This window comes from Coregonus clupeaformis, chromosome 27, assembly GCF_020615455.1.
Source record: "Coregonus clupeaformis isolate EN_2021a chromosome 27, ASM2061545v1, whole genome shotgun sequence".
NCBI classification, from domain to species: Eukaryota; Metazoa; Chordata; class Actinopteri; order Salmoniformes; family Salmonidae; genus Coregonus; species Coregonus clupeaformis.
In genome coordinates this window covers 37,992,447-38,012,190 of record NC_059218.1, presented here as the reverse complement: position 1 = coordinate 38,012,190, position 19,744 = coordinate 37,992,447, and the positions used below count along the sequence as shown (strand labels likewise).

Genomic DNA, 19,744 nt, shown 5'->3' with positions numbered 1-19,744 from the left:
TGTGCTAGACCCACAACATGATCACGGGTGAACTCAGGCAAGGCTAGTCTCTTCACATTCGTTTTATTTGCTTTGGCTTGATGGGACGCCCAGAACTTGGCTGGCTTTGCTATAAAGTCAGAGTGACAGTACTGGGCGAGGTTCATTTGAGTCCGCAGCGAGACCGCCGCAGGGTACCCAGTCTTGCTTGGATGCTGCGCACCACTTTATCCATGCTCACATCTCTGGGCAGAGGGGATGAGAGGCAGGTCTACTCAAAAGTTGAGGCTGTCTTTGTTCTGTTCTTTCTTTCTCTAATAGCCTATTTGAAGCAAAATATTAATCATGTTAAAATTAAGGCTTAGCAGCTATATCTATTTCCAAATTAACATTGTTTTTTAAAAAGAAAGTTCTTTATTAAACCCCAAATATAGCCCAATGTAAAATACAACGCACGAAACAACTCTCTGTCCCACTCCCATCATGTATTCAATACAATTATTTGATGGCAACGTGTAATGTTATTGATTGCATTTCAATCATTCGTTTTTAGCCTACTTCATGCATTTGATTAGGCTACAGTTTGTCCTTCCATCAATGATGTAATGGGGAGCCGGCAGGGGAAGTACTGACGCGCTGTCGAATATTCGCACATAATCTCTACCCAGCTCTACTCCCTGAACTGGAGCGCATCATTTTCTCCCCTCAGTCCCAACAGTTATCCAAGGATACCTAGCCACGATCACTTTTGACCTTCAAACTAGTCCACTAAACAGCAGCCTATTGCCTCATTCAGTAACCGCATTCATCCGAATACCCTACTGCTCTCCTGACCGCCTGTGCACAGTTCTGAAGGAGCGCACATATTGCAGGCAGTGGGAAACAGATACATCCCCCGATAGCGCAGCATATGGTCTCCTGCGCCTGAAAGTAGAAGCTGGCGATGCGGTTTCCCTCGGCTTGATTTGGAGCCTTTTGCTGCGGGGTGTTTGTGACATTGCACCCATACGTTTGGGGGTGATCCGCCGGTGACTACGACGATGGCGGAGAAGGCAGTCAATACAGCGTCCAGTGCCTTGACAGGTAAGCTAGGTAAAAAGCTAACAGTCTATTGTTTACCATATCCAATGTTTCTCTGCTGTAGCCTATTTTGACAAGGGTTCTATGACATTGGCATAGGGCTACGGGCATGAACCACTGTATCCGCAAACTGCATTTCAATGTAGTCTATTCAGTCATTCCTAATGTAGCCTATATAGCCGATGCTAAATATCGTTGACTGTATTGAAGGTCAGTTGCCTAAACAATGAATAATTGTTACATCAAAAGGATAACATGCACCTTTGTTGATTGCCAAATTGATTGGCTCTGTCCCAGTGGCGTCATATCCATAGAGGGCACAGGGGCACATGCCCCCTCAGATTTGTTCTATTTAAAAATTGTATTCTAATTTTAGATTTTTTGTTGTTGTTTTGTTTCTCTGTAATACTACTAGCCACCTAGCAATTTTATGAAGTTGGCTTTAGCAAGCCCAGATAGGTTCCCAACCTCATAAATAGCTACTAAGAAGCAATTTCAGGCTATCAATCAAGTTTGAGTAGCTAGCTTGTCTAAGTACACTACATTACCAAAAGTATGTGGACACCTGCTCGTCGAATATCTCATTCCAAAATCATGGGCATTAATATGGATTTAGTCCCCCCTTTGCTGCTATAACAGCCTCCACTCTTCTGGGAAGGCTTTCCACTAGATGTTGGAACATTGCTGCGGAGACTTGCTTCCATTCAGCCACAAGAGCATTAGTGAGATCGTGCACTGATGTTGGGCGATTAGGCCTGGCTCGCAGTCGGCGTTCCAATTCATCCCAAAGGTGTTTGATGGGGTTGAGGTCAGGGCTCTGTGCAGGCCAGTCAAGTTCTTCCACACCGATTTCGACAAACCATTTCTGTATGGACTTTGCTTTGTGCACAGGGGCATTGTCATGCTGAAACAGGAAAGGGCCTACCCCAAACTGTTACCACAATGTTGGAAGCACAGAATCGTCTAGAATGTCATTGTATGCTGCGTTAAGATTTATTTTCACTGGAACTAAAGGGCCTAGCCCGAACCATTATTCCTCCTCCACCTAACTTTACAGTTGGCACTATGCATTCGGGCAGGTAGCGTTCTCCAGGCATTCGCCAAACCCAGATTCGTCCGTCGGACTGCCAGTTGGTGAAGCGTGATTCATCACTCCAGAGAACGCGTTTCCACTCCTCCAGAGTCCAATGGCGCTGAGCTTTACATCACTCCAGCCGACACTTGGCATTGTGCATGGTGATCTTAGGTTGTGCGCGGCTGCTCAGCCATGGAAACCCATTTAATGAACCCCCTACGAACAGTTCCTATGCAGACGTTGCTTCCAGAGCCAGTTTGGAAATCGGTAGTGAGTGTTTACGCGCTTCAGCAATCGGCGGTCCCGTTCTGTGAGTTTGTGTGGCCTATCACTTCGCGGCTGAGCCTTTGTTGTTCCTAGATGATTCCACTTCACAATAACAGCACTTATAGTTGACCGGGGCAGCAATCTGACAAACTGACTTGTTGGAAAGGTGGCATCCTATGACGGTGCCACGTTGAAAGTCACTGTGCTCTTCAGTAAGGCCATTCTACTGCCAGTGTTTGTCTATGGAGATTGCATGGCTGTGTGCTCGATTTTATACACCTGTCAGCACTGGGTGTGGCTGAAATAGCTGAATCCACTAATTTGAAGGGGTGTCCACATACTTTAGTACATGTAGTGTATCTTAGCTAGCATGCCTGCTGGCAAGGTTGGTGGACATTAGAAAAGCAAGCAATTACTAAATGCACAGAATAAGACTCACATTCCTTTCAATCCTTTTCCCAGATTTAGCAGAGATGCAGAGAAGTATATTTAGTTTTTAAAAATAGCCTCCAGTCAGGATGATACAGACAGCTCAAGAGGTATGCTTAGATATGCAGAAACATAATGGATGGGGTGCTTCACGCCCCTGGCTGTGTCGCAGGCTGCATTACCCACATATTATATTGTTGGATACATTTTAACCGTTGCCTAGATTTTTGTGTCCAACACAATTGTTTTCAGTTGCTTGTACAAGTGCAATCAGAAAGGTATGATTTGTGCTCAAAAAGCCCAGTTAGATGTCAGATGTAACCTGATCTGAGTTAGCTGAGGAACACTCAACTCCGTTCTCTGAGGAGTTGAGCATTCCTCAGCTAGATCTGAGTATGTCCAATCGAAATTGCCCTGTAGCCTAGAATTTAGGGCTGATCAAAGGCATATAGCTGCATCTGGCTTCGAGGCCTTATTTCGTTTTTATAGGGTGGATACGTATTTAAACAGGGACATGAGACATATGGTTTCTCACCAGAACACAGACCATTAATCAACAGTTAAAGACATGTGACCTGGCCAGTGAAAAGGTGTTCTTGTTAGTTGCCTACCTATAATGCCTGATTAAGTTTCTAGCCTATACTCTAAAAGCATGATATGGACCGTCTCAATCGAAAGTGCTTTTTAATTTATAGGCTTACTTACTCTGGGTCTGGGAAAGCACCCCTCAGTTCTTAGGTTAATTCCTAGTTTCCCAAGAGTCAGTTCTATTCATTATAGGCTGCCCGTGTACAACCCAATGTTGTGATTTGATGGGTTTCTCCTTGACTGGGAGCTGTATTAGATTTTGGTGAGTGATGCAGAAGTAACAGGACCAGATAATGGCTGCTGTTTTTAATCTAGTCCAGAATAAAGCAATGGCCTGGCTGCTATTTGTCCTAGACTGACCTACAATAGCTATTCAGACTTATTTCTGTCTTTTCGCTTGACTCGCATGTTTCCTTTCTTCTCCAGCCGAAGGATTGTCTCCACCATCAGTTGCGGAGAAGAGATCCCAAAACAACAGCCATGGCTCCCCAGCCCATGTTGTTCTTCCTCCAGGGAGCCCAGCTGTGAAAAACAGTAAACTTCTCCAACTGATGGCTCACACTCTTAACATTTTAAAATATTGTATTTTTACTTGTCTGAAATGGAAAGGTTCTTCACAGAATTACTTTACAGAATTACAACAATCACAATTTACCATGGCAGAATGGAGTTGAGTTGAATGATTTGATACTTGCATGTGAAGGGGAGTCATTGTTGAGTCTTTTTCAGATTTTAAGGATTACTATTAGACTATTTTCCAAGAAGATGGGTTTCAAGTTTCCTACAGGGACCACAACGAAAGCAATTGTTTTATTATTAAAGAAACTGGCCTAAATTAACATTATAGTTCTACTAAGCTATATGGAATTGTTTTAAGAAGGTCATACCAAGGATCATTTTGCTATTTGATTTTGAATTTGAAGACCCCTTGAAGTATCAAAATATATATTTTTAAATGATTTGATGAAACATTTTATTTGGCCTTACTGCTATTAGCCCATACAAACACATTGAATAACCGATTCACTACATTGACCAACAGATAGTCCCCCTCAAAAAAATCAAAAGGAAGTTTGTTCTGAAGTGTCTGTCCTATATCTGAGAGACATAAGAAAGATCAGGAAACAGTTTTTTTTCTTCATGTATTTAACCCCATATTTTTGGCACTATACAGTCTCCATATACAGTATACTTCCATTATTTTTTTTAAACTGGTACTGGGGGACCTTCAGATGAGTCTTGTGAGGCCTGTGGGCATTCTAGAGCAAAACACCATACATATTTGTATTAGTATGTAGCCCAAACTGGCAGATTAACTGTACCGACTTCAGACGAGTCCCAAGACATTTGTGGGGGTCGTAGAGCAAAACGGAGAACACCATCATATGTTCCTGAGAGTCTCATCTTTCCATAGAGTGGTCATAGATCTGTAGGACCGTTCGGACCCTACAGACGATTTTGTGAGAAGACCGATTTTTCGGGATTTCTCATGGTCTGACAAACACCGCTGTAGCTCTGTTACCTTTCACCGCAGATGCGGAAGTGCGACACTGGCGGATGTGGTGGATTGAGGCACATCCAGTGCATCCAATACTGAAGTTTAGTGCTATGTACAGCACTGCCTTCCTCTGCTGATAAACTGTGGGGACTGTTATCTCTCCCATATCAGATGAGGTGCTGAGCCCAGCCTTGGTCACAGAGAAGAGGCCCCAGCTCAATGGGCTCCCCTCCCCTTTACGTCTGCCAGGCAACAACACTAACAATCATGCAGGTAAACAGTGTAAGTCCCACCCACACTGTGGCTGTTAGCTCTCCTACACAATCTCTCCCTCTTTCTGGATATGAAAGCTGCTTAAGATCTTCAAGGGTCCTCTCTATAAACACATATCTTTGAACTTCTCTCCTCCCTCTGTTTCTGTCTAGCTTGTCTGTTTCTCTTTTTTTAATCCCATTTTAAATCACTTTATATCTCATTCTCTCAGATGTGGAAGGGTATCTGAGGACAGATGACAGGATGCGTTTAGCCAAAGAGAGACGTGAGGAAAGAGATAAAGGTTTAGGTAAGTGATGTTCCTGTCAGTATTGAGACTGATGGAAGTCATATCTTATTGAAGCCAATATTAGCAGAAATGTTCTATAATTTTGCCCCATAAAACTTGCAGCCAGTAATGAGGTTCAGGAACAAAGATTGTTGTGGGTTCTTATAGTGGTGTTGGAAAGTGTAGTAATCTGGGTGTGTTGCTTGGTGTTTCCAGCGGTGCGAGAGCAGGTGATCATGGAGAAGGAGCGGCGGGCTCAGCTGCAGTATGAGCGTACCGTGGAGGAGCGCTGGAGGAGGCTGGAGGAACAGAGACAGAAAGAGGAGCTCCGCAGAGCTGCTGTGGAGGAGAAGAGGAGACAGAGGCTGGAGGAAGAAAAGGTCAGACTCACCACTTAGCCACTACATTTTCCAGTTCATGATGTACGCTCCCTCTGTGCTCACACTCACACACAGCTCTTTCAGCTCCAGTTCAGTTTCAGTTCCATTTTTGTGTTTTTATTATTCCGTTTGTATGCGCTGTTTTTGTTTCTGTGTGTGTGTGTGGCATGAGCAGCAACAGCCCCAACAGACAGATGTTGACATCCCTTCAGAGAGATAAGCAGGGACATACTGTATGCTCTTTAATTCACTCAAATCCTGTAGTTCATTAATCACAGTATGCCCCGTACTTAACGTCGTCTCCCAATCAAATATTGGATAGACCTCTGCTCCGTTATGTAACGGGGATTCTCCCCCCTCCCCCCCTTCTGGGAAAGCTGATGCCATTGGTATTGATCTCTATGTAAATCTCAGGGACCTCATCAGACTAATCAATGAATGTCTCTGCCATTCCATTTGTTTAATCTGATCCTAATCCTGCTATGTCATTGCTCTCAATTTGTCAATGCCTCCCAAAATATCTGCTCAGCCACGACGACATTGACAGCTTTGTCTTTTTAAACCATGTCACACACTGCCACTTTCCGAAGACTACTCTGAGGCTATTTATTTTTGGGATTTGTAGCCTACATTGATTCCACCGTTTAGCCTTTAAACCTAGCATAAACATATATGCTATAGAGAATTAAGTTAGTCTAAAAAAAGTGGAGTGAAATAGCATGAATTATCATTTTTGTCTGTTCTCTTGATATCTTTGTAAAAGTGGTAATATTCATTAGATCATGCAAAATGAGGATTTTTGAGACTTGGATGATACAGAATTTGCCTTGGGCATCAATCTCACCTGGATCGATTATCTGTGTGTGTGCGTGCGTGCGTGCAATGTGTGTTTGTGTGTTCCTATTGGATGGATTATATCCTCTGGATGATGTCATTTTAGACCAATAGAAATGCAGGAGGAAACAATGTGGTGTGGCTAATGTCATATTTGCTTTTCTGTGTTACTCATTTGAGATTCTTTCACTTTCTTTTCACCCTTTCTTGAGTCTTTGCAGTGTCATTCTGATTAATATATTTGCTATTGTGCTGGCTTCATCTGTGTGTGTAGTTCATATTGCCGGTGCATGTCCATGTATTGTTATGTGTTCGATAGGAAGAAATGAAAAGGAAGAGCAGGGATATAGATAGGAGGAAAAGATGGAGCAATTGTAAATGGAGAGATGTTGGCAATGGTTGATCACCCACCAGATGGCTTTGTCTCCTGCTCTGTTGGGCTGTGTACCATGGCAACACAGTGGGTGGTGAAGGGTTAACTAGCTTGGAGGAAAGATGATTTACTGGGGAAAATCTGAGTAGAACAGGCGGCTAGAAGAGCGGGGTGGTGGGGGGGGGGGTATAAAGGAAGGGGAGCTAGTCTGCAACCTGTGTCAATACTGTTGCTTGCTGGGAGATTGACTGTGTGAGTGTCTTTAAATCTACATGTGTATGTGATTGGAGGGGTGGAGTCCACGGCAGCTGTGGTCTCTCTCTATCTGCCTGCTTTGGTAAAGTGAGACTGTACTGTGCTGTGTAAGAGGTGGTGGTTATGGAGCGACCAGCCTGGTCCTCGTGGGAGGTCCAGGGGAGCAGCTAAGTGACAGTCCCTTGTTTTCCCGGTCCTGGAACGGCACAACCAGGAGCGACTGGAGGCTCTGATGAAACGTTCCCTGGAACGCAGCCTGCAGCTGGAGCAGAGGCCCAAACGCTGGACATGGGGTGGAGCTGGAGGAGCACAGGGTGAGTCCACAACAGGGAGATGGAGATGAGGACAATGAGGTGTGAATGATGAATCAGTGACTGGAAGGAGAAATGGTGAGAGGGAGGGAGGGACCGCACTAAATGTTCTAGGCTAATTCGATTTGGCATGTCCCTTTGTGGCTTTTAAAGTTCTAGGATAAACATGTGGGGTGCTCCTCTCTATCAGATACAAGCACACAAGCAGTCCATCAGATTAACTAGCACACAATAGGTGTTGTTCTGGAAGCTGCTGGTAGCTGATGACTGTCCTCCACCCTTCTAGACTCAAGGTCAGACTGTGATGTCTCTGTGCCAGCCTGTCCCAGACCTGTCGTAAACCATGGAAATACACTGCTCAAAAAAATAAAGGGAACACTAAAATAACACATCCTAGATCTGAATGAATGAAATAATCTTATTAAATACTTTTTTCTTTACATAGTTGAATGTGCTGACAACAAAATCACACAACAATTATCAATGGAAATCAAATTTATCAACCCATGGAGGTCTGGATTTGGAGTCACCCTCAAAATGAAAGTGGAAAACCACACTACAGGCTGATCCAACTTTGATGTAATGTCCTTAAAACAAGTCAAAATGAGGCTCAGTAGTGTGTGTGGCCTCCACGTGCCTGTATGACCTCCCTACAACGCCTGGGCATGCTCCTGATGAGGTGGCGGATGGTCTCCTGAGGGATCTCCTCCCAGACCTGAACTAAAGCATCCGCCAACTCCTGGACAGTCTGTGGTGCAACGTGGCGTTGGTGGATGGAGCGAGACATGATGTCCCAGATGTGCTCAATTGGATTCAGGTCTGGGGAACGGGCGGGCCAGTCCATAGCATCAATGCCTTCCTCTTGCAGGAACTGCTGACACACTCCAGCCACATGAGGTCTAGCACCAGCATATGGTCTCACAAGGGGTCTGAGGATCTCATCTCGGTACCTAATGGCAGTCAGGCTACCTCTGGCGAGCACATGGAGGGCTGTGCGGCCCCCCAAAGAAATGCCACCCCACACCATGACTGACCCACCGCCAAACTGGTCATGCTGGAGGATGTTGCAGGCAGCAGAACGTTCTCCACGGCGTCTCCAGACTCTGTCACGTCTGTCACATGTGCTCAGTGTGAACCTGCTTTCATCTGTGAAGAACACAGGGCGCCAGTGGCGAATTTGCCAATCTTGGTGTTCTCTGGCAAATGCCAAATGTCCTGCACGGTGTTGGGCTGTAAGCACAACCCCCACCTGGGGACGTCGGGCCCTCATACCACCCTCATGGAGTCTGTTTCTGACCGTTTGAGCAGACACATGCACATTTGTGGCCTGCTGGAGGTCATTTTGCAGGGCTCTGGCAGTGCTCCTCCTTGCACAAAGGCGGAGGTAGCAGTCCTGCTGCTGGGTTGTTGCCCTCCTACGGCCTCCTCCACATCTCCTGATGTACTGGCCTGTCTCCTGGTAGCGCCTCCATGCTCTGGACACTACGCTGACAGACACAGCAAACCTTCTTGCCACAGCTCGCATTGATGTGCCATCCTGGATGAGCTGCACTACCTGAGCCACTTGTGTGGGTTGTAGACTCCGTCTCATGCTACCACTAGAGTTAAAGCACCGCCATCATTCAAAAGTGACCAAAACATCAGCCAGGAAGCATAGGAACTGAGAAGTGGTCTGTGGTCACCACCTGCAAAACCAGTCCTTTATTGGGGGTGTCTTGCTAATTGCCTATAATTTCCACCTGTTGTCTATTCCATTTGCACAACAGCATGTGAAATGTATTGTCAATCAGTGTTGCTTCCTAAGTGGACAGTTTGATTTCACAGAAGTGTGATTGAGTTACATTGTGTTGTTTAAGTGTTCCGTTTATTTTTTTGAGCAGTGTAGTCATCAGTGCAGTCAACTCTGAGGGGAGTAAAGCAGACCGTTTTAGAATTGACAACATAGTTGCTGCTGGTTTAGGGCATTATTGAGGGCTCATATCCTGAGTCAGGTATTGATGATTTCATTTCGATGGGGCACTGGGAGTTTGGTGTTCTTTTTGGATTATGATGGAGGACTGAGATACAAAAACATAATGTTCAAAACGTAGATGCTGTTTTTATGAATGTGTTTGTACGTGTGATTTGGATTGGGTCATAGAGGGATACATGTATATAGAGGATAAAGGTGTGTATGTGAGAGAGAGCCTGCTCATTGCCTCCAGCCTTGCTGCATGGGTTTACCTCCCCAGACCGTTGTCTACAGGAGCGCCCTGCTGGCTGCAGAGGTGTATCAGGGGGTCATCAGGTAAAGCCATGAGTGGCAGCTCTGGTCATAATGCTGTGCTCTCTCTGCTCTGCTCTGCTCCGCCCGCTGCCTATAGGTGACTGTGAGAATGCCCCTCTCCCCGCCTCCACCTTTCCCCATGAACTCGCCGCCCCCTTTCCTGCTGCCAGCGAATCCGGTAATGTTATGAACCCCTCCCGTTCGATCCACCAATCCCCTGTCCCCCATCCTGCTCTCACCCCACAGTGACCACTGCTCTCATTGGCTGTTTGGCTTGAGGGAAATGTCATGCCAACTCAAAGGTTTTATGTATATTTCCCAGAATGCATGTGCAACAGCTGAATCAGAAAGTGTGCGGAAGCATGAGGATGTGTGTGAAGAGTCAATGTGTGCCTGGAACAATTACTAATGTACAAAGTACACTTTGATGTTGTATAATTGCTGCTTTTATCAATGTATTTCTTTAACGTGTGTATGTGTACGGTATGTGTGAGGGTATGTGTTGGTGTTTGTGCTCAGCTTGGGTATTTTGATGTCTTAGTTGTCTTTTGGCACTTGCAAGTTGTTCCGGGTCGAGCAAAAGAGAGAGCAAGGGATGACAATAGAGATGTAGGGTTTTAGGATACAGTGAGAAGAAAGTAAACGAGAGATCCATTAGGAAAGGACAGGCACTAGAGATCTACAGTACACAAATAACCAAGGAACACGGCACATGTACACCACTTCACTTCGTCCTTTTCATTGTTTGAAACCTCCTCTCGCTCCTCATTGAAATGATGTCACTCAGTCACAACACATTGGTTGAGGTTTGACATTCGCAATGTGTTTCTTTCTGCATTTTAGCAATCTGTATATCACCCATTCCAATACTCAGTGTTATATATTTTGTATTTCAGAGAGCCCATCCTATCCCCATGAGTATTTGGAAACATAACCCAATAATAATGAAGTGATGAGCAGTATTTGCCATTCAACATGCACAGGAACAAGTAGTCCCCCAGTTTTACATAGAAGTACTACTAGTATTTATTCTACTACTATCACCACTAGTACTACTACTTCTACCACTATCACTACTACTACTAGTACTACTACTACTAGTACTCCTTCTACTACTATCACCACTAGTACTACTACTACTACTACTACTACTACTACTACTACTACTAGTACTACTACTACTATCACCACTAGTACTACTACTACTATCACCACTAGTACTACTACTATCACTACTACTACTACTACTAGTACTCCTTCTACTACTATCACCATTAGTACTACTCCTTCTACTACTATCACCACTACTACTACTACTACTACTACTACTACTACTACTATCACCACTAGTACTACTACTATCACTACTACTACTACTACTACTACTACTACTACTACTAGTACTCCTTCTACTACTATCACCATTAGTACTACTCCTTCTACTACTATCACCACTACTACTACTACTATCACGGCTACTACTACTACTACTACTACTACTACTACTACTATCACGGCTTCTACTACTACTACTACTACTACTACTACTACTACTACTACTATTATCACAGCTACTACTACTACTACTACTACTAGTACTCCTTCTACTACTATCACCATTAGTACTACTCCTTCTACTACTATCACCACTACTACTACTACTACTACTATCACGGCTACTACTACTACTACTACTACTACTACTACTACTACTACTATCACGGCTTCTACTACTACTACTACTACTACTACTACTACTACTACTATCACGGCTACTACTACTACCCTGAACACTATGACTTCTGCAACTGCTACTCTCACCCTCACTGCTAATAGCTACTCTTGTTGGTGTCATTACAAATGACAATCACACATTTTTGAGGCAGACCCATCCTACATCCTTTCCATTCTCCGGGTGTACAGTACTCACTAGTCTAGAACAAGCATTCTTAGTCTTGTTCCTCCTCTCCTTCTGCTTCTAGCACCTTAATTTATCCGTCTCATGTCCCTCATGGCGTTTTGTTCTGTTCGTCATCCTCATCTCCGTCCCCTCCTCCCAACTCCTCCATTGACCCCTGACCCCTCCATCAGCCCAGTGCTGTCACCTGAACTCTGTGGAGAGCCTGACGGTCCACCGCCTTCTTACCCACACTCACTCCTCTATGGCCAGGTGCAGCAGACCTCCATCTGCCCTGCCACCGATGCACAGGTAACAGCTAGACAAAACATCTGGACTGACAAGTTTTTGCACATAGGCAGTAAATGTTTCCAGACAGGTAACACACCGGTGACATCGTGCAGCATTAGTGATATAGAAACTCGGGAAAGCATGGCAGCGTTTCTACTTCTGTCTAGGTCTGGCTTTTGTGAATGTATGTATCTGAGGGTGTAGATGTGTTTTAAATGTGTGTATTCAGTATGTGTGTGACTGCTGTCTACAGTGTTTGTGTGTGTGTATGTTTTGGTGTGACAAGGAGAAAAAATACCTACATGCTAAGATGCTTCACAAAAGTGTTGCTTAACAGTGCATGCCTTACATAATATGCAGTGATGTAGTGGTAAAGAAAATAGGTGGATGAACACAGATCGCCGTTGGCAGTGAGTAAAGTAACGCTCGTATGAAATAAAAAAAGGGGAGTAAACTGTGTTTACCCTCCACTACACCACTGTAAATATGGCAGTAGTAATGTTGCTTCAGCATAAACTTTATTAACTCTATTTAGTATTCGTGATGTATTTGGGGGGATTGTGCAAACATCACTCTAACTTGCGACAGATGACCATGTGAAAAGACAAAATAGTTTGAATGATTCATTAAAACAATTGATAGTATAGTTAATTTCCTCCATACCTATACTGTGGGTATTGATCGGAAAATATGGAATTACCATCATTGTATCTCCTCTGACCACAATACATCTTAACTTGATCATTAATTTGACCTTTGACCTCTGAGTGTCTGATGTCTGTCGTTGTGCAGCTCCCTGCAGCCCCCACAGGTCACCCTATCAGGGCTCGCCAAGCCGGGCTAATCGACGGAGGCTCCAGGGCTCTCCAGAGGAGTCAGCAGGAGGGTATATCTCCACCCCTCAAACCCCCAAGGTCAGGCTTGTTTTACCTACCCACTTGGTTGTTGAATAGACAGAAACCAGTGCAGAACCTTGCTAGCACTGAGTTGGTAGGGCCATGTTGGCAGGATTACACACGCATGCCCACACAATGGCATTCTCTCTGGTGTGTTTTCAGAAGGAGAGGTTGCGCAGAGAGAGAAGGACTGGCTCCCCAGCGACAGGCTCCCCTGTGAGAAGAGCAGAATCCCCAGCCATGTTCACCAGAGGCTCAGCCTCCCCCACCAACCCCAAGTAAGACTCGCTGTCCTGCTGCTGAATCCATGTGGTCTGTCCTAGTTACTATGACAGAGGGTTATGATATTCTGGTTGTAGGTTGCTGCCTAAGAGCTGTACCCAGTCTCCCTGCACTGTGCGCCAGTACCACTCCTCTCCCAACAGGCACAGACCCACCACCCCGGTTACCGACAGCAACAAGGAGGAGGTCGGACAAGTTGAAGAAGCCAAAGGTCACAACAACATCAGTGACAGAAATGTCTCCAAACCAGAGAAAAATATGTCTGAAATCCAGAGCCCTGAGAAGTCTTCTCAAGCCGACACCCCTGAAAAAAAACTGTCCAACATGGAGACCCCAGAAAAGAGGTTCCCCAAAACTGAGACCCCCAATAAGAACTTAAAAGGTGAGATTTCTGAAAGGAAGGACACTCCAGACAAGAAGAGTCCTATGGCTGAGACTGCTGATAGGAAAGCCTTCAAAATAGACACTCCAGACAAGAAGATGCCAAAGTCCGCCTGCAGCGACCTGATTGCAGATAAGAGCACAGGTGAAACTCTTTACCAATCTTTTTTGTGTATATCAATATTTAAGTCTATCTATCAGTGCATTGTCAAAAGGGCACGAGTTTCAATGCACACTGATGTCTGCCTTTATCTTTGTGACAGAGCCATCGCCAGTGACACCAACAGGGAAAGGAGTTGCCGGGACGACAAGCGCAGAGGAAGCATCTAGACTGCTAGCGGAGCGTAGGCGTCTGGCCAGGGTGCAGAAGGAGTTGGAGGAGAAACAACGTCGTGAGCAGGAGGAGGATGAGCGGTAAGGAGACTGTGTGTCTCAGTGGTTAGTGTCACCGTGTATCTCTTTGTTTACCTGTATATGACAGACAGATGGTGTGTCTGCTTGTCCGTGTATGTGACTGATGGCATATACTGCAAGTCACCATGTCTGTCTCTGTGGCACTCAGTCTGAAGGCGGAGCAGCTGAGGAGGAGACAGGCAGAGGAGCGGGCACGGCAGGAGTTGGAGACTCAACGGGCTGAGGAGGAGAGGAGCAGACAGGAGGACCTCCGCAGGACGAGAGAGGAAGAGGAGAAACAGCAGAGGGAGGTCCGGGAGAAGGAGCTACAGGTCCAGATGGACAGAGAGGTGGGGTCACTATGTTGTGACTGTCTACTCTGGTGCATGTTTAACATGGTGTGTATGCACAGTACTGTTCCACTTCCAAGCATAAATCCTTTATCTTCGTCAATACAGAAGGAGGAGGCCGAGTTTCAGGCACAGAAGGATGCAGAGCGTCAGCGTCAGGAGAGAGAGATACTGAAGCTACAACAAGAAGAGGAGAGACAGCTGCGGAAGAAGGTTTTTATGACTCCGAAATCAATTCTTATTATTGAATAAATCAGCATCTCTGAAACCCAGTCTGCAGCGCTCAGTACACGTCATCAAAGTCACACCTGGACTACTGTTCAGTCGTGTGGTCAGGTGCCACAAAAAAGGAATTGGCTCAGAACAGGGCAGCACGGCTGGCCCTTGGATGTACACAGAGAGCTAATATTAATAATATGCATGTCGATCTCTCCTGGCTCAAAGTGGAGGAGAGATTGACTTCATCACTACTTGTGTATATGAGAGGTATTGACATGTTGGGTGCACTGAGCTGTCTGTTTGAGCTACTGGCGCACAGCACGGTCATCCATGCATACCCCACAAGACATGACACCAGAGGTCTCTTCACAGTCCCTAAGTCCAGAACAGATTATGGGAGGCGCACAGTACTACATAGAGCCATGACTACATGTAACTCTATTCCACATCAAGTAACTGATGCAAGTAGTAAAATTAGATTTAAAAAACAGATTAAAAAAAACACCTTATGGAACAGCGGGGACTGTGAAGCAACACAAACATAAGCGCAGACACATGCATACACACACACACGATAACATACGCACTTACACACAAGTACACATGGATTTTTGTACTGTAGATATGTGGTAGTGGTGGAGTAGGGGCCTGAGGGCACACAGTGTGTTGTGAAATCTGTGAATGTATTGTAATGTTTTTAAAATTGTATGAACTGCCTTAATTTTGCTGGACCCCAGGAAGAGTAGCTAATGGGGATCCATAATAAATACAAATACAAATATAAAGTCTGTACCAGTCCTTAATCAAATGTTGATGCTATCCCCACAGAGAATTGAGGAGATAATGAAGAGAACCAGGAAGTGTGATGAGAACCAGGAAGAGATGAAGGTACTGTAGAGATGCCTGCCGTTCTCATAGCTCTGCACGGCTTCAACCAAGGGACCTGCTGACTGCTGTATTATCCATGTGATGTTGTGTGATCTTGTAAGGTTTTGCATACTAATACAGTATGTGCTTTGCAGCTGCCCCCCAAGAGCTTTTGTTTTGATATCTATGTTGTGCTCATTATCATGATTAAATTGTATCATTGTTGATACATTGGTTTATGCGTCCTGATTACTACAGGTCTTAATCACACAATATTATACACAATTTTCTTCTTAATAATGGAATAATAAATGTTGCCTCCATCTGTGTTACATATTGAAGCAGAATGAGGAAGGGCATGTGGATACTCTGCCTCAGCCTGTCTCACCACCAGGTAGGTGATCCATTCCACTCACCCACTGATACTCTGCCTGCCTGTTCACCCCAGCAGGAAAGACCCCTTATGAATGTATAAATGCTTACTAAAGCATGTTGTATAGGAGTCCCACCCAGTGGCAGCAGTGGGTAGCCTGGTCATGGTGGGTGAGAGACCCCAGTACTTTTCCATCAATATAGGAGACTCCTGCATGTCTGTGATTTAGCAGTGTTTTTCCAATACCTGTCCTCAGGAGAGGATCGGATTCGCTCTGCATCCTAGATTATGTTCAAGGTCTTTGGATATTTATAACTCCTCTGTTCCTGCCACAATGCAGCCCTCAGCATGTAACTTCATCCTTTATTATTTTTCACTAGAAAGGTTGGACATACAGTATTTAGACAATTTAATGAAATTGAAGAGAAAGACCAATCTGTATTTCTTTTTTTATTTGATTAGCTGATGTAGAACAGAGGGCCGTAGCAAATCTGTCCGTCTACTTGATCTTGGAAACCCCTCTGGCTCACAAAGGTAGTCATCTATGATATGTTGCCACGGTGGTGCATACAGGTGAAGGAATGGACCAATTTCAAGGAGAACAGTGGCCAGGGATTTAACTCATTCTGACAGGGAAGGCATGGGATTTGTGTATAATTAGCATATCTTTAAGCCGTCCTTGGTTAGGTCTTGTAGTGCTCTTTCTCAGGGAATAGTCCTGTGCAATGTGATCATTTTGTTCTCTACAGGGGAAATGCAAATGAACTCAAACATGAAGATTGAAACTAATGCTCAGGTGAATGTGCAAGAAAACCCAAAGGTTGAGTCTCAGGTTAATGGACAGGTCACTGTCCATGTCAACAAGCAGGACAGTGCCCTGGTGAAGGGACAAGCCACTGACCAGGTTACCCCACTGAAGAATGATCTGCAAAAGGGACAGGATGCTAAACAACAGACTGCCCAAGTGAATGGACAGGGTGCAGCCCAGGTTCTCAAGCAAGAGAGTGTCTTTGTGAAGGGACGGGTGAATGCAAAGACCACTGTCCAAATGAGTCGTCTGGATAATACAAAGAAACACGATGCTCCCCAAGCGGGCAAACAGGAGAGTGTCCAAGCGAATGTACAGGTGAAGAAACCGGAGGAAACCCAGGTGAGCAGCCAAGCCACTGCTCAGCTCAAAATCCAGGAGAGTACCCAAGTAAACGTGAAGTTGACCACACAGAAAATCGGACAAGGGGTGCAGCCCAAGAAACCGTCCGTGGCGTCCCTACCGGTGGGCCGACCCCCACCTCCACTCATCAACCTGGAGCCTCTGGTTGTGAAGAGCAGCGGGGCGTATGACGAAGTGCAGTACATGGAGGTCAGGTAAGCCATCAGAGCAAGGCCATGTCTATCTACAGGAAGACATGATGATGTACGTATAACTGATTAAACCAATAAATGCAACAGATACTGTTTAGTATGAAAATGTGCATATGCATTGCCCACCATGCCAGCAACCTATGTGTGTTACCCTCACAGCATATTAAGGGTTTTGTATCAACACAATCCTATTTGGAGCTTTACCACAGCACTTTGTCATACCCTGAGGAATATTGATAATGAAAATGGCTTCACATTTAACACTTTGCATAATAAATTATTCACCTCATATCCGCCCTTGATTACTCACGGGCAGCATGCCCCATAGTAGTATACCATCGAGGGAATAACCATTATGAAATTCACAAACTTGCTCCCTCTCTCAGCCCAATTTCCAAGGAGGAGCTAGTCTCCATCCCAGAGTACTCCCCAGTCAATGAGGTCCAGCACAACGGCATGAGTAATGCCCGAGCCCTGGAGGATCTGCTGGACCTGACAGGCCATGTGGCCTACCCCAAACTGTCCCCCATGGGAAACCTAGGAGACTGCAACAAGAACCTGATCGGGGGGCTCTGCAGCCCCGGTGCCGATTCCAAGCTCATCCAAACTCATCCTCCACCCTCACACAAGCTCAACATCCAGTAGTCGGTACTAAAACATGCATGTGAGGATGAGAATGTGAATCTATGTGCATGTTTGCACACTTTAAATCACACACTAAAGTTGTCACATACAGTACCTCGCCCACACTAGCTTCTCTCAAACACACAGAATCTTATGATGACCTTTTTATTTTCAGAGCCCTAGACTGGCAAGACAAGATGGAGAGAGCAGAGGGAAATCATCTGTGTTGTCTGATGTTATTGAGGATGGAAGTCTCTGCACCTCTTGAGATGAGAGAGAAATCACTCTGAATGTAGTTTTTGTTCCTCCTTGTTGGTCTCCAACCTTGAATGTCCATTAACCTTCAACCTCCTACATACATCTGTCTTTATAGCCTTGTACCACGGAACATAAGTGACAATAATATTCATAGATTTACTGTACTTGTCAGATAATACCCTGATGATAGTTATAACTATCTGTGTCATGTCATGTATTGCATAGAGCAGTTGTTAGTATGGTGTCTGAAACGTGTGTGTAGGACTGTCTCAATGAAACAAAGTGCCCACGAAGCAATTTACTTTTGACTACCTGTTATGATATGAAGCAGTTAGCTAAGATAGTTAAATCTAATTTTAAAACAAAAGCTCTTATTCTGTAGTTGGGTAGAAACACAGACTGGTGATAGCCTCTCCTCTCTTTAAATAATTGTTATGGTGAAAGACCCCACATACCCATGTAGAGTATCATATCAGTAATTTGCCTTTGCTATTGCAGTATTGTTCCTCTAAAGACGGAAGTATTGTTCCTTTAATGATTGAAAGATTAATATAGCTCTGTTTCCACCCAATGTAGTTTAGTATGCACTGATCTTTCACTTAGATTGTTTCATGGAAAAGTCCACAGTTTTCTGGCTGTGGATGCCTCAAGCTAGCTTGTATCTCCCTGGACATGATTAACTCCCAAGAGACTCAAGCTTGTTGTCACAATGTATGTATCCAACCTGCTGTGCGATTGGGATTGTAGCATGTGTGCCATAATACCTGAACCCAGCCCTACTGCAACTCAAAAGTCAACATAAAGAACATGTACAGTAACATTCCTCATTATAATCCAGATTGTCACCAACCAATGCATTGCTGGTTTTGTTCTCTCTTTCCTCCTGGATCAACAATGTACTGAGCTGTTTCTGATCCCTCAAAAGTCTGAAACCAGTGAGCTGGTATCATTTGAATGTTAGATGACTTGCAAGATGGAATCCAGTTGCTGTGTTTTCAAAATTAAGTAATTTTGGTGTGTATATGCACAGATGTGAGCGGTCAGTCACTGGTTACACTTTGACTGTATTGTGTTTTGAGAAATAATGCACCAAAAGAAGGCAAGATTTTTCCTTGAAGACTAAGCAACAGGGATGTAGAAAATCTGTTTTAAAGAGAAAAAATGTTATTAACAGTTCAAACCTACTGTGTCTGTCGTATCTCTAACTAAAGCAGCATTGCAGTTCATTTAAAAATGTGACTATTGTAGACATTGTGCATGGGTCATTAGCATGAGCATAAGATGATACATATCAGTACTATTAATAAACCTTCAAACAATCATGTGTTGTGGGTATTGTTGTATCTGAAGGCCTACGGTAGGCCACAATGCCACTTAAAAATGTAACTATTTATATCTGATAAAAATCTGAATATGAAATGTGCAAAACAAGACTAGCCAGTGTGTGCCCAGTGGTTAAATACCAATGCCTTAATGCTTTTATGTCCTGTACAATCATTTGATAATAACTAATTCCGTTTGCACTGCAACAATATGGTCCAAAGTCAGTGTACCAACCCAAATTTCAGCCTACTATCTATTTTTCGTCAATTGTTAGAAAACAACCCGATGTGTCTACCAACTGTTTGTCTTTTTCTCATCCTATTGGTTATAGCACTTTAGGTGTTGCCCTTTT

The 19,744-nt window shown here is 44.5% G+C and overlaps 1 protein-coding gene across 1 annotated transcript; it reads left to right on the top strand.

Moving 5' to 3' along the window:
* The first annotated feature begins 610 nt into the window (after positions 1 to 610).
* Positions 611 to 19,391, top strand: LOC121541922 (MAP7 domain-containing protein 2-like). The gene is given in 20 exon segments (XM_041851312.2): positions 611 to 1,062; positions 3,845 to 3,952; positions 5,088 to 5,198; positions 5,401 to 5,478; positions 5,674 to 5,837; positions 7,514 to 7,613; positions 9,974 to 10,054; positions 11,968 to 12,049; positions 12,051 to 12,085; positions 12,857 to 12,978; positions 13,123 to 13,238; positions 13,320 to 13,768; positions 13,887 to 14,037; positions 14,186 to 14,366; positions 14,475 to 14,579; positions 15,414 to 15,473; positions 15,795 to 15,846; positions 16,575 to 17,190; positions 17,574 to 17,851; positions 17,987 to 19,391. Coding segments are annotated over 19 exon segments (2,913 nt in total). The 5' UTR covers positions 611 to 1,019; the 3' UTR covers positions 17,833 to 17,851; positions 17,987 to 19,391.
* Positions 19,392 to 19,744: the final 353 nt, after the last annotated feature.